The sequence below is a fragment of the Gymnogyps californianus genome, chromosome 1 (assembly GCF_018139145.2).
Source record: "Gymnogyps californianus isolate 813 chromosome 1, ASM1813914v2, whole genome shotgun sequence".
Taxonomy (NCBI): Eukaryota; Metazoa; Chordata; class Aves; order Accipitriformes; family Cathartidae; genus Gymnogyps; species Gymnogyps californianus.
The window spans coordinates 158,586,834-158,602,516 of record NC_059471.1 but is presented as its reverse complement, the minus strand read 5'-3'; the positions used below and the strand labels follow the sequence as shown (position 1 = coordinate 158,602,516).

The following is a 15,683-nucleotide window of genomic DNA, read 5'->3' as shown; positions in this document are numbered from 1 at the left end:
TGCAATGTTTCTCCAGCTGTTTCCTGCTCTGGGATATCGCCTTGCTTTGAGCTAAGTTGCGACGTGGTGCCACAACAACAGCTCCAAAATAAAGGGACCTCCCTACCACGGGATCCGGCAACAGCCCTGTGTCCTTGCCAGCAACCACTGCTCATGCTCTCCTCCGTGTGCGGCGCCAAGACCCCCGTGTCCCTTAATACCCGCGTGCTGTGACACAAGAGCAGGTATGCTCAAGCACCGCTGCACCAAACGTCAGATTTTGCAAGGTCATCACCGAACACAGACTTGGTAATTTGCACCACTAGCTAGTGCCGTATTTTGCATATAGATATGTTCACAAACTCCCAGCGAAAACAAAAATCGTAATTTTGGGAAGAGGAAAGCGAGGAGGCTGAAGGCCAAAGGGCAGGCAGGAGCTGCCTGAGGAGGTGAGCAATGGGAAGGTGTTCAACTGGAAGCACAGGGAGGACGGACGGAGGACTTGGCGAGGAAGCCAAGAGGGACCATCACAGCAGAAAACGCTATGCCAAGAGAAGACAGTAGCTGAAGACCCACGCCACACAGGTTTGGCTCCTGATACTGAAACACGGCACACATTCAAGTCACTCTCGGATGGAAGAAGGGGAGGGTTTGAGACGACCACAAGTAAGGAGAAGTGCAAAAATTGAGCTGAAGCGATCAAAGTACAACTGGTTTAATTTTCAAATATAACTGTGCAATGGAAGCGCCTCCCATCTGGGGCATGTGGTGAGAAGCCAAGCCTGCTCATGTGGTTCATGAGGTCACCAGAAGCCCTGGCACAATTACATCTTTCTGTCGGAGCTACTTATTACTGTAACACACCACATCTTCTCTTCTCTTGGCTCATAAGTACCAGTATTTTAAAAGGCCTACAACCATAATGCTACTTTGACAGCTTTCGAGAACACAAAAAAACAGAGGAGAGAGAGAGAAGGACGATCGCCCACCTAACAAGCTTGTCTCCAAAACACAGGTTTATGACACAGAGCCTAGTTTCTACCCTGACATGTGTCTGTGCTCTTATACGGATTTCTTTGGAGTACCATGGCGTAGAAGTGGTGATGATTTACCTCACAGCATTACACTTTTATATAGAGGCTGTCCTCTTTCCATTTTTGAAGAGAAGGGTCTGCCACTTCAGTAGCCAAAGGCTAAGCCAGATAAATGCAATGTCTTCAGTCCTGAATTAAAAATATTGGACAGATGGGACATTAGGTACCCAGGGGAGGCACCAAGAAAGACCCTCATGGTCACATACAAGAGTAGCAGTCAGGATCCAACCAACAGCCTTTGCGGTAGAAAAAAGAAAGCACTAGGAGGCAAGGATGAACACTTGATTCAAAGCACGACCACTGTCTTAAAGGGAAAGGTTAAATTCACATGCATAATGTTGCCGAGGTGAGCAGCTCCCGGAGCAGGCAGGATCGCAGTGGAGTGCTCTAGCGAGGTGCCCAGGAGGGTTTCCCGAACCGGGGGAACCTCAGGGGAGCCAAGAGAGCCACCAGGAGCCCGCAGCTCGTGTGGCAACAGCTGGCAGGGCCAGGGGCAACGGGAGCCAAGCCCCCCCCATGCATATAAAAGAAGCCCTTAGGGGAGCGCTAGCAGCCAGGAGGGCCACAAACAGGGCGTGCAGGAAGGGCGCTGAAGCCCTGCCACCTCGACCAGGGAGCAATGGTATCCACCCAGCAGAAAACCATGGCCTCTCTAAGCTCTGCATCCACCATGACTGATGCAGCTTCCCAGACACAGCTCCGGTGGGAACATGCTGCCACCCAGGTGCCAGGCTGCAGGGTGTGCCCTGCTCTTACGCCAGTACCGCCAGTACTGGCTGGCAATAGCGAGCACACCTGTGGGAGGTGCGCCCAGGTAGAGGAACTCCTCCACTTAGTGACAGGGCTCCGGGAGGAGGTGAGTAGGTTGAGGAGTATCAGGGAGTGCGAGAGATAGACGGACTCTTGGAACTGCACGCTACCTTCCCTGGGACAGGCCTAACAGGCAGACAGGACAAATGATACGGAGGATTCCCTATCCTCTCTCTGCCTGGCTGAGCACAGTGACTTAAGGGATAGGAGGCAATGGCGACAAGTTCCTGCCCGGCGCAGCAGGCATGTCTCCTCTGTGACTGCCCCACCTTCCCAGGTGCCCTTGCATAATAGGTATGAGGCTCTGCAAGTGGAACAGAATGATAATGAGGACAATGGTTCATCTAGCTTGGAGGTGTTGCGGAGGTTAAGTCGGCCTAAGACCTGCGTCAAAACTGCTTCCATAAAGAAAAAAAGACGGGTTGTTGCCATAGGAGACTCCCTTCTGAAGGGAACAGAAGGCCCAATATGCAGACCAGATCCACTTCTTAGGGAACTCCGGTGTCTCCCTGGGGCCCAGGTTAAAGAAGTGAAGAGAAAGCTTCCTACCCTGGTACAGCCCTCACATTGTTATCCATTATTGATTTTTCAGGTAGGCAGCGATAAAGTTGCAACAAGTCCGAGGGCAATCAAGAGAGACTTCAGGGCCTTGGGACAACTGGTTAAGGGATCAGGAGCACAAGTAGTGTTCTCCTCTATCCTTCCAATTGCAGGGAATGATGAGGGAAGAAACAGGAAGAGCCAGCAGATCAGTACCTGGCTCTGAGCCTGGTGTCACCGGCAGAATTTTGGGGTTTTTGATCATGGGTCAGTTTACAGGACTTCAGGCCTGCTGGCAACAGACGGGGTACACCTGTCTCAAAGGGGGAAAAGGACCTTTGCACAGGAGTTAGCAGGGCTCATTGAAAGAGCTTTAAACTAGATTTGAAGGGGGAAAGGGATAAAACCAGGCTCGCTAGAGATAAGCCTGGGGGCGGCACGCCAATGTTTCAGGGACGGTGTGCTAGCAACATCCTTTGGTCTGCCATCTCAGTGGAGGTAGGAGATGAAGAGCCATGCGGCAGCAAAGACGCAAGTGTTATTGATGTGTTAGAAACCATGGAAGCGCCTGAGAATGATCACGTAGGAATCAGGGCTTCTCCCCCCAAAAAGGTGGTGGGATCAATAGCCCAACTGAAGTGTATCTACACCAATGCACACAGCATGAGCAACAAACAGGAGGAGCTGGAAGCCATTGTGCAGCAGGAAAACTATGATATAGTTGCCATCACGGAAACATGGTGGGATGACTTGCAGAACTGGAGTGCTGCAATGGATGGTTGTAAACTCTTCAGAAGGGATAGGTAAGGAAAGAGAGGTGGTGGGGTAGCCCTGTATGTTAGGGAGTGTTTTGATTGTCTAGAGCTTGATGATGGTGACGATAGGGTTGAGTGTTTATGGGTAAGAATCAGGGGGAAGGCCAACAAGGCAGATATCATAGTGGGAGTCTGTTAGAGACCACCCAACCAGGATGAAGAGGCAGATGAAATAGTCTATAAGCAGCTGGGAGAAGTCTCACAATCGCTAGCCCTTGTTCTTGTGGGGGACTTCAACTTACCAGGTGTCTGCTGGAAATACAATACAGCAGAGAGGAAACAGTCTAGGAGGTTCCCAGAGTGTGTGGAAGAGAACTTCCTGACACAACTGGTGAGTAAGCCAACTAGGGAAGGCACCCTGCTAGACCTGTTGTTTACGAGCAAAGAAGGACTTGTGGGTGATGTGACGGCTGGAGGCCGTCTTGGGCATAGGTATCACGACATGATAGACTTTTCAATTCTCAGAGAAGTAAGGAGAGGGGTTAGCAGAACTGCCACCTTGGACTTCTGGAGGGCAGACTGTGGCCTGTTTAGGAGCCTGGTTGACAGAGTCCCTGGAGAGGCAGTCCTGAAGGGCAAAGGAGTCCAGGAAGGCTGGACACTCTTCAAGAAGGAAATCTTAAAGGCGCAGAAGCAGGCCATCCCCATATGCCGAAAGACGAGCCAGTGGGGAAGAAGACTGGCCTGGCTGAACAGAGAGCTTTGGCTGGAACTCAGAAAAAAAAGTGTTTATGACCTTTGGAAGAAGGGGCAGGCAACTCAGGAGGACTACAAGAATATCATGAGGTTATGCAGGGAGAAAATTAGAAGGGCCAAAGCCCAACTAGAACTTAATCTGGCTACTGCTGTAAAAGACAATAAAAAATGTTGCTATAAATACATTAGCAACAAAAGGAGGGCTAAGGAGAATCTCCATCCTTTATTGGATGTGGCAGGAAACGCAGTGACAAAGGATGAAGAAAAGGCTGAGGTAATTAATGCCTTCTTTGCCTCAGTCTTTAATAGTAAGACCAGTTGTTCTCTGGGTACCCAGCCCCCTGAGCTGGAAGACAGGGACGGGGAGCAGAATGAAGCCCCCATAATCCAAGGGGAAATGGTTAGCGACCTGCTACACCACTTAGAGACACACAAGTGTATGGGGCCAGATGGGATCCACCCAAGGGTACTGAGGGAGCTGGCAGAAGTGCTTACCAAGCCACTTTCCATCATTTATCAGCAGTCCTGCCTAACCAGGGAGGTCCCAGTTGACCGGAAGTTAGCAAATGTGATGCTCATCTACAAGAAGGGCCGGAAGGAGGATCGGAGGAACTACAGGCCTGTCAGTCTGACCTTGGTGCCAGTGAAGGTTATGGAGTACATCAGCTCGAGTGCCATCATACGGCACATATAGGACAGCCAGGTGATCAGGCCCAGTCAGCATGGGTTTATGAAAGGCAGGACCTGCTTGACTAACCTGATCTCCTTCTATGACAAGGTGACCCGCTTCGTGGATGAGGAAAAGGCTGTGGATGTTGTCTACCTAGACTTTAGTAAAGCCTTTGACACCATTTCCCACAGCATTCTCCTGGAGAAACTGGCTGCTCATGGCTTGGACGGACATACTCTTCGCTGGGTAAAAAACTGGCTGGATGGCCAGCCCAAAGAGTGGTGGTGAATGGAGTTAAATCCAGTTGGCGGCTGGTCACAAGTGGTATTCCCCAGGGGTCAGTACTGGGGCCAGTTCTGTTTAACATCTTTATCAATGATCTGGACGAGGGAATCGACTGCATCCTCAGTAAGTTTGCAGACAACACCAAGTTGGGCGGGAGTGTTGGTCTGCTTGAGGGTAGGAAGGCTCTGTAGAGGGATCTGGACAGGCTGGATCGATGGGCCAAGGCCCATTGTGTGAGGTTCAACAAGGCTAAGTGCTGAGTCCTGCACTTGGGTCACAACAACCCCATGCAACGCTACAGGCTTGGGGAAGAGTGGCTGGAAAGCTGCCCAGTGGAAAAGGACATGGGGGGTGTTGGTCAACAGCTGGCTGAATATCAGCTGGCAGTGTGCCCAGGTGGCCAAGAAAGCCAATAGCATCCTGGCTTGTATCAGAAATACTGCGGCCAGCAGGACTAGGGAAGTGATCACTCCCCTGTACTTGACACTGGTGAGGCCGCACCTCGAATACTGTGTTCAGTTTTGGGCCCCTCGCTACAAGAAAGACATTGAGGTGCTGGAGTGTGTCCAAAGAAGGGCAACGAAGCTGGTGAAGGGCCTAGAGCACAAGTCTTAGGAGGAGCAGCTGAGGGAACTGGGGTTGTTTAGCCTGGAGAAAAGGAGGCTCGGGGGAGACCTTATCGCTCTCTACAACTACCTGAAAGGAGGCTGTAGCAAGGCGGGCGTCGGTCTCTTTGCCCAAGTAACAAGCGATAAGACAAGAGGAAACGGCCTCAAGTTGCACCAGGGGAGGTTTGGACTGGATATTAGGAAAAATTTCTTCACCGAAAGGGTTGTCAAGCATTGGAACAGCCTGCCCAGGGAAGTGGCAGAGTCACCATCCCTGGAGATATTTAAAAGACATGCACATGTGGCACTTAGGGACATGCTTTAGTGGTGGACTTGGCAGTGCTGGGTTAATGGTTGGATTCAATGATCTTAAAGGTCTTTTCCAACCTAAACGATTCTATGATTCTATAACGAGCTCACCCTGCAAAAACCTTACCCTGAGGTTTTTATTCAGGCAAACGCCTACTGATTTCATCTTCAGTGCAAACTTCATGATCTGGCCAAAAGACAACTTACGAAGAGATTACAAGGTTTGATTTGAGAGCATATCAATGACAGCATGGGTTGAACTTACTTAATTTAGGAGAACAGGAGCAAGCCTACCCCCACAGGACTAAAAGGCTGAAACCTAAAAATCTATATAGGAAAATGTGCTGCAACTGGAAAGGACAGGAAAAAAAAGTGGACAAATCATTTATGGTTACTTGGGATACGTGTAACTATTTCCCACTATTGCCGAAGGGCTGTGAAACCACAGGAGGGGAAAGCCAGCTGGACAGATGGGGCAAAACCATGCTCAGAAGAGCATGCAAGTACGTCGTACAAGCTGCAGCAGAACAACATGTCTCCTAAGCTGCTGCTTCATTTTCCAATAGGTATTTACCTCTGCTAAGCACAATACAATGATATTTGGATTCCCCAAAAAGAGTAAGTGGGAGGATGGAGGAGCAGAGAGGTGGATTTCTTTATTATGGCTGAGAGACAGGACAGAGGGAAGCTAGATTGGCAGTGACAACGTAAAATGCTGTACAAACATACACAAATAGCTCCTTTTTGTAAAAAAATTTATGTGCTTTGCTCATGGCCACGAAAAGCACTGCACTCAGCATACTTATGGTGTGTGTGTTAGTTTTCCACATTAAGATGACTGCCAGTGCCTTCCAGGGCTCTGAAAACTTAAACTCTCACTGGAACTCAGCTTCTGCTGATTTACGTTTGCATCATCTAACCCCTGTGAACCTACACTGGTATCAGTGACTAAACTGCTCTGAAATAGGATTATATAATTTCTAGCACGAGCAATGTGTGTAAATATTGGACTTAGGTTTCCACAGCAGTCTAGCCAGAAAAACTAACCCTGTATTTGAACTGTTGGAACTGAAAATAACATGCAATTTTTTTTAATAATGCATAGAATTTACTGTCACAATTTGCTAAATTTACACAAATATATGTGTTTCTATACACATTGTATGCATGCCCGTGTATTTACCGTATCTTTACGTAAGAACATTAGGGATGCTTATGTCTACCTGTACCTGCATTTTCAGAACCCCTGAAATGCCCCTAGTCATCTCATACAAAAGCCAACTTGTGCCAAATACAAAAAAGAAAAAAAGAAAATCAAGTCACAACAGCCTTATCTTTCAGTGCAAAAAAAATTTTGTTTATAATCAGATTTCAAGCATATCAGCCTGTTGAACGTAAACCTGTATAAATACTTTTATTTCCAAAAAAATTAATTTATCTAGCTCCTGCAATAGTTCTTGATCCAACAGTTGTCCTTGGTTCTGCAAGGAGGAAGAGTTTGCCAACAGCCGCAGCACGCTCCTGGGAGATTAGACCTCTGGAGTTCATCTGATTCATTGCCTGACTTCTGGCAATCCACGTCCTCTCTGTGTGCCCATCAAAAAACATTTCACTGGCCCAGAGGACTTGCCTGCAGAGCTGTAGTATGGCATATACTCTCGACTTCATACCTGGGTCCTTTTCTCTTGACCTCTAATTGACTTTTCCAATGGGGCATGGCTGCGCTCGTCTCTGGAGCCATCACATTTCACATTGGGATAGAGAGAGCAGTTGGTTACGTACCTTCTGCTCTTGCACTATTTTGGTAACCTTGCTGGGACACTTATCTATCAAGCGGAGAGGGCACTATATATGGGAGCATCTACCAATGGATTCAAGTCTTCCAGCCCATAAGAAGCAATCTGATCCCCACAGCATCAGCAGCCAGTAAATGTAACTCCTGTTACAACAGCTGACAGACTAAAGCAGAAGTAACAGCACACCAGGCAACGGGATCCCCAGCAGATGCTTTCCTCCACCAGTTGTTGCACGAAGGGCAGGAATGTTTCCCCAGCCCCGGTCCACTGCCAGTGAGCAAACACTTCCCATCACCCTCAAGAATGAAGCGTGCAGCACGGCTTTGGACGTCAAGCTAAAATAGTTCATTTCAGCATGGAGTATTAGGTCCCGTCCCTCTCCGCATGCAAGCAACCCTGCAGCATCTTCAAGTGTGGGGCCCAAGCCAGCTCCAAATGAAGTCAACAAGAGCTTTTCCAGTGACATACGCAGGAGCTGGCTCGGACCACAAGTGACCACGAATGCTGTCCCGAGAGGCTGGAGGAGCAGGTGGACATTTGGTGGTCAGTCATGACCATCCAGGACCAAGCACTAACTCAATATACACAGACACCCTTCTATATGTATGCAAAATGTGCTTCACCTATTTTGACAACTGCAGTTCGGTTTCAGTTACTGATAACAAGCAGGTAAATGTAATATAGCATATTAAGTAAAAATAAAACAATCTTTTCTTCAGATCCCCTCTTGGTAAATTTTTTCCTGCAAAGTGGAAGGCAGCTAATTTTCACTTTATGTGGGAATTATAAAGGCATGCAGATTAACACTTTTACTCTATTTTCTTGCAAAAGCTGCCATTTCTCATAAGCTGTATTAAACCCTAGGCTCCGAGTTTGAGAAGATGGTGCTGCTCAATGCTGTGAAAACAATAAGACTGTGTGTATGGCTGTGCAGCATCCCCTGCCCTGCTGGAGCTAAGTAAATTATAACCTTCACTTCTTTCAGAGGAACAGTCCCAGCTGCAGAGAAATGATTCTTTCAAATGACAATATAAAATGATACAGTCAAGCTGCCCGACTTCATTCCCAGAGAGATTTTCTCTCGGGATGCAATCTGGTTTGAGTGGAGGGAGTTATCTGAACACTGCATCAGAATACAGAGGATAGAGCTGTCAGCAGCTGTTTGAACCTCTTGCTGAGAACATTCCTCAATATACGTGGAAACACTCACGCACAATTATTGAAGAGAGTCACCCTAAATGTTCTTCTATGTCCCTGAAGGGCTCCCTGAATGAATAAATATTCATTCATTATGTTTCAGCTGTTGCCACTGCAGCAGGCTCTGAGGGCAGGATTTAAACTCAGGGCTGGGGGAGGAAGGAGGGGAGCACCCCATCATGAGGAAAATAAAATGTAATTCCCAGTGTACAGTATTTAGGCCCTGAGGAACTCAAGGTGGTTGCTCCATCACCGCAACGTCCTGCAAGATGGGGTCCCCAAGCCTGGTCTCTATGGCTCAAGCCACCAAGAGTGCTCTGTGACTGAGTCAGGCCTCGGTATCATACAGACGTCCTCGTGTTTGGGTGCTACAAAAACCTTCAGTCTAGCTGGGATGCCGCATCCTGGGCTTGGCAGGTAACAGGTAGAAACATTCATTGCAATTGGAGAAAACGCATGGGAAGCAATGTAATGTGGAGACTGTGGCTGAAGGAGCACAGACCCTAGCACCAGGCTAACCTGAAAGAGTTTCAAGGTGCCGGACAAAAGCTGCCCAGCAAGAAAGTCCATCTTGCAATGAAAAAAACCCCACACATGGTTTGAAGAAATAAGTTCTGCTGCTGTTGCTGGGGTCTTTCGTTTGTTTGTTTTGTTCTGGGTTTTTTTTGTTTTGTTTTTTTTTGTGGGGTTTGGGGGAGGTTAAAGGAGACTAAGCAAAAAGACACTCAGTAGCTGGTTGAGGGAGAGAAAAGACAGAGGAATAAAAAGAAATCAGATCTTAGGATTTCTATGCCCACGTGTTTTTACCCTCAGTGTGGACTACCTCTCACCAGGAAGATGATGTTCCCTATTTCTACAAACAGATACAAAGACCACTCTCCCCCATACACAGGTTTGCCCTGACTCTTCTACACCACCACAAACACTGTGTCCATCTATCTCCGCCGGTGAGCAATCACACATCCTGCCAGCAGTAGCCATGTTTCACCGGGCAGCACAGCACAAAGGAGGTATTTTGGCCATCTTGAGGACACGAGGACTGGGTGTGCATATTGCATAGGCTGCTTTGAGCACATCCCAGCTGGGGTGTTCAGTTTAGGAGGCACAAGGAAAGGGAACCAGCGCTAGTTGCCTCACACAGTTGAAGGTGATGCTGTACCTAGTGGTACTACCGGGGAGAAAGCAGTGCCCCCCACGCCCACCCCCCCATGCACCAGCAAATTCCCCAGTGTCACAGCCTACAGGCTGGCCAGTGCTCATGGAGGGCAACACTGGCGAGACGGGCTGATCGCGGAGAAGAATACAAGTCAAATAGCTGATCACTTCTCACTCGCTCACTAGTCATATATATACAAATCGCTTTTTGAGTCAAGAACCTCCTTCCAGCCAGTGAGTTTGCTCTTGCAAAAGCATGAGGATAATTGCAAAACAACAAAGCAACAGTGTTACAGGTATTTACCAATACTTTCACTGACATTCACATAAAACATTTTGCAATATCATAGAGGAATGAGGAAAAAAACCCCACACAAATCAGCCTGTATTTATGGAAGCCTCTTAGAAGCACGGCTGGCTTCTAGTTTCCAGTATAAGACATGAACCAGCACCCCAGGGACTGGGCTGCTGTATACTGTGAATAAAACCAGGGTAAACCTACCTGTTCGGCACATGTGAGAAGGTAGATGCTACCAGGTCCAAATCGGAAGCCTACAAACTCTGTTAATCCATGCTTATCTTGAGTTACCCTGCTGGAAGTGACTAACTGGGCTTGGGCTTGGGCTAACTCTTTTCCAAGAACTCACTCATCACTTAACCTTCACCAGCTGTGAACTCCCAGAAACAGCAGATGTGACCTTTACAGGATGCAAGCACACAGGAATGACTGAAGGGGCCATAGGGCACACATTATCAGCAAATGTACCTGAAATGTAAGGTAATTTGAAAAGAGAATAGTAAGTCTTTGCTAGCACCCTGGCCGCAACCCTCAAAAGCCCTACTTTCTGTGCTTAGCACTTGTCTCTCAATGCTGCTGATGAGCAGATCGAGGACCTTTTAGGTTTTTTGCCATGTGAGCATAGCAGGGGAAAAAAGCAGCAAAGCTTCCCTTGTCAGGCCATTCATGCAATGCAGGGCATAATTCAAGCAAGAATTAACCCATGACAGCGGTGCGAATGGGTTGAGAAGGGTCTGTTAAGGCTGGGAGCACACCCAAGCACCAAAGCAATGGATCAGTGGGGTGCCCCCTCAGCCAAGAAAAAGGACATCTAACATAATTTCCTTTTCCACTTTCCCAGAACCTTTGAAAAATGGCATAAAATGAAGAAAAATAGCATTGCCGAAGTGATTTCAGTTTTAAGCTGCTTGCATGACAGAAGAACGTGCAGTAAGTTTAAGTGTGACTTCCAGCCAGAGCTAGTTCCCACTGGCATAACCAACATCAAGAAAGAAATCCAGGTCCTTTCTCATGCTGCCTCAAGTACAAACCAGCTTATTTTACTCCAGTGCACAGGAATGCTAAGCAGGTCCACTTAAGAATGTATTATTTGCTCTTGGACATATTCTCTTGTAGTCCTGGAAGGCAAATAACATTTGCTTTCTGCAACACATCAAACTGAATACTTGCATTTGATGAGCTAGTTATGTGAGGTATCCTCAGGCTTTCTCTGCTCCTCTGCATTTTAATAATCTCTTTTTAATTTCTGGCTGATAGTATTTTCACCCCATGTGTATTAGTATTTCCACACATCTATGCTAATTCCAACACCACAAGCAGCTGCCCATTCTTCTTTACTCTCCTGGTCTTCCTACACTTGCCATCTCGCAGCTGCTGCCGCTATGTGAAAAGCATGCCCAATTTGCCATCTTCAGATAACTGAGTATTACACACCTTACTCCTACTTCGTCCAGGCCACTTGTTAATGCATAGAAAACTTCACAGAGACGGCATCAATATTCTTTCACACTATACAGCCACGTCTCAAGATTTTTCACAGCTTGAGCATAGATCTGCTCAAACTATGTAACCAATCCATTAGTGCCATATGAAAACCAATTTTTAATCTTATTTTTCTGCAGAATGAAAAATATCATAATGCTAAGCTTGAAATAAAATTATGATTTGTACTTTAATTTTTTAAGTATGTGAGTATTTTTCCAGATTTTCCTTTAAGCCCCCGCTGGTGCCTGCAATTCCTTGAAGCATTCTTACACACCACCACATGAAAATAAACTGCATTTATCCCCTGCAGAGTCAATCTGCACACCAACAATAAACAACCTAAGCCTGCCTCTTTTAATATGCGAAACTCTGACCTCAGATGTATAGGCAAGGTTGCTGCTGACTTTAATGAAGACAGGAAAGTATATTTAAGGGCAAAATTGGGGATACAGTCTGGTTTTCCTCAATATTTCACATAACCACTCCATCAGATTCCTAAGGGTCTTTTTACCCAGGCCTCTGTAATGAGCTTTTGCGAGCTATACCTCCCAGTAAACCCCGTTCCCCCTTGACTCCAAATTTCAGAAACCTTAATTTAACTCGGAATATAAACAGCAACTCCAGAGACCATTTCTAATCCCATGTATTCTTGTGATGCCACTTCGTAGCATGTTGCTCTTTCATAGCCTCTGCTCATCCATTTGCTGCAGCACGCTGAAAACAACCCCAGCCGGGCATTCAGCTCCCCCAGGGTCCGGCACAGAGGGAAGCTTTAGGGCACATGCCAAAACCATAGGTAAAGCAGGGATGTAGGGCAGCAGCACATGATACCGCTCTTAGAAGGCAACTAAAAACCTCAGCTCAGGTGACGTACCCATCTTGCAAGCCCAGCTCACCAGATGGAGCTCGCCTAGACAGGTAACGTTGCTCTAGGACCTTGCCACCAGCTGGCAGACGTTTGCCAGTATAGTTCCTACTGTATGGAAATAACTTCACAGATGCTGGATTTTGAGAAAGAATAAAGCGAACAAACTAAACCACTCAGCCTGATGTAGTGAAGTCGCTTTCCAAAAGAGGCTCCTCCAAAAGTGGCGCTGCTAGATTTACGTTCCTTCATAAACCAAATCCACATTAGGCCTTACCGAGTCCAATTCTACCCCTGTGCGAAACGACCCATTTAAACAATGAAGCCCAGCACAGACCAAGGATAATTAACACAATGCGGAGTTTCCTCTCAAAGGTGTTAAGCCCAGGGCTGATGAAGGCAGAGATCACTGCTGTGGGATGGCCACCTCCAGTGGGGGCCACCTCCCTGCCAGCACCCACAGGGGGACGAGGCTACGGTTACTTGGGGGAAACTGCAATGCATCCCCACCTCTCCTGGCTTCAGAGAGACCTGGTCTGCGGCACAAACCCTTCAAGTTCACCAGCTACCTGCTTTCTGCCTCCTCCCCTGCTTGCTGCGGCTGCCCAAGGGGCTGGGCAGGGCTCAGGGCAATTCTCCCAGACAGCAGCTTCAGTCCCTGGCCCTCTTCCAAGCTCACAGGGAGCACAGTCTCCCAGGGCACCAACCTATGTCCTCCTCCTCCCCTGGCCCCCCAAAAACATTCCCCTCCTTCCATAACACAGGAATAACAAAGCTTCACCAGCTCACAGGGCGATGGCAAGGAGGCAAGATGAGTTCCCTGCAGCGGCAGGGACCGGGGGAAGCCCCTGGACATGTCCCAGGCATGGGTGGCCACACACAGGTTCAGCTCCCAGGCACGGGGGCAGCGCTTGCTTTAGGAGAGATTTCAGGTTTTGCAGATGCCTGCTGCTGAGAAAGCATTTCTATTGTGCAGCGGGGTGGGACGGTGAGTAAGAGCCCTTCATCACCCAGCATGGCTTTGCACTGCTTCCCTGTTTTCTGAGTGGAAGGCCAACCAGAGATAAAATGAGCTGCATTACATTATAAGTTATGATAGCGACATCGCAGAAAAAGAAATGGTTTTTTTTCCTCCAGCTCCCTGCTGTAGTTTCCATTAGGCACAGAAAAATTCACATAGCACAACCATTTTCAATTCAAATGCTCCTGCTGTGCCCTCACCAGGACAACTCCTCAGGGAGAAGTTTTGCTATTGCCAGCAACTGATAATGAAAGAGTAAACACCATACTACCCCACTTTCAGGTGTTCGGCCAGATGGCTACCTGAAAATAAAAAGCAAACAACATTCAAAACTCCACCATCTTTTTCCAAAATGCTTGCGACCTCTGCATCTGATTTTGCACGTGCTCTTTGAGATGAAGGTTATTTGAAAGACTTACATTCCAGGAATGGTTGCAAAGTGTACAGGTTATCTACGGTGCTGTTTGCACAGGTTAAAAATAGCAGCCGATAACACAAGACTTCTGCCCAGTTCTCAAAAAGCAGAAGTGACAGGCAAGGTGAGAAAAGATTAAGAAAGTGCAACTGGATTTCACATTTTATTTCATTAGGAAGACCAAATCCAAATCTTACATTCAAATCCTAGGACCCACCCAAACGCCAAACTGTCATCACAGTCTCAGGGCATTGCCCACTTGAATCTGACATGGACATCACCTCCAATTCCCCTTGCATAAAGGGGCTTCCACAAAAGCCACGAGACTTGAAGGGTTACTAATCTGCTGCCCTGTTAAGCTGTGGATAAGCTAAGGCACAGACAGGGCTGGTAACTGGTAGCTGTTAAATGAGTTGAGCCCCTTGTTCATGCCTCTAAGAGCACGCAGGCTGCTGCCACACTGCTTTGATGCGGTGCTGAAAGCAGGCATAAAGGGTATGGCCCTCTGCGCTGCTATGGGGTGAGCACTGTGCCCACTAAAGCACAATTGCCATTCACAGACTGGGACACCCACACCACCCCCCCCACCCCCAGCGGGCGAAGTGGATGAGATGACAAAAAAAAGTCAGTTAAACTAAATAATGATTCACTACACAACTACTTACACATTTTTTTCAGCAGGTCGGAGCCTCCGACAACAGCCTCGGTGATTGCATTTCAACTCCGACAGCAGCCACGTGCAGAAAATGGTGCTGGAGCTCCCTGCACTGAAACCAGGTGGATGTCCTCAGTGCAGCTACAACACAAACCTGCTTGTTTTCATCACCAAAAAATGTGGATAGAAAATAAACTTCCAACGCCAAGCATCTCTTCTGGCTTCAGGTAGTGACAAATGCAAGCCATGCAAAGAAGGACAAGCTTTGAAAATAACAATTTAACTCTCTCTTAAATAAACGAGCACACGAGGGACAATTCAAAACCGTACAAGAGGCGTAAACCAGCTGGATTTCAGGAAAGATCTCACCTGGCATTCTGCAGCCTGCTGGACTGAACAGCAGCCATGCCAGGATGGCTCTTGGTTCTCAAATCTCATCCCACCCCTCAATAAGGACACCTTGTGCTGGCTTCTGGCATGTCACTTAGTCTGCTTTCCTGAGCTTTTCCATCTATAAAATGGGAATAATCACATTTAATTTCCTTGCAGAGCTGTTACTAGGGTTAATTAGCTAATGTTTGTACACTGCTTTGAAAAATTGTAGGAGTGCTCGCTCTCTCCTTCTCTCTCACTTTCTCTCTATATAACTATATGATGTCCTATTATCATAACCATCTGTGCCAGTGGAAAATCTTAATTGCTGAGCTAGCTCTTGGGAAAGACCTGCCATTCTGTAATATATAGGTCAGAGGACTTTGTGAACTGTGAAGGTAACGATAACACATTTCAACAGGGAATGCAATGAGACATGAGGTAATGCTAAATTTGGTGCTAGGAGGGAGGTGTTTACTAAAAACCTAGAAGAAAAATCTTGGTGGCCCTTCTGCATGAACCAAGTACTAAGGAAGGGACTTACAATCTCTCTTCAGGAAAACAAATTCATCTTCGACTAAAAAAGTTGAGAAAACAGTGACCTGCATTCCAAAATGC

The 15,683-nt window shown here is 47.3% G+C and overlaps 1 protein-coding gene across 4 annotated transcripts in view; it reads right to left on the bottom strand.

Annotated features, from left to right (window-relative positions):
• ABTB3 (ankyrin repeat and BTB domain containing 3) overlaps window positions 1-15,683 on the bottom strand; it is a 182,612-nt gene that overhangs the window by 142,111 nt on the left and 24,818 nt on the right. The window contains exon 1 of one of the 4 annotated variants that reach the window (XM_050913535.1): window positions 10,457-10,514. The exons of the other annotated variants lie outside the window; for them this stretch is intronic. Within the exon in view, the coding sequence (XP_050769492.1) occupies window positions 10,457-10,469 (13 nt within the window). The 5' untranslated portion in view covers window positions 10,470-10,514. Of the gene's footprint in view, window positions 1-10,456; window positions 10,515-15,683 lie in introns of those variants that run through there. 4 annotated transcript variants of the gene reach the window in all.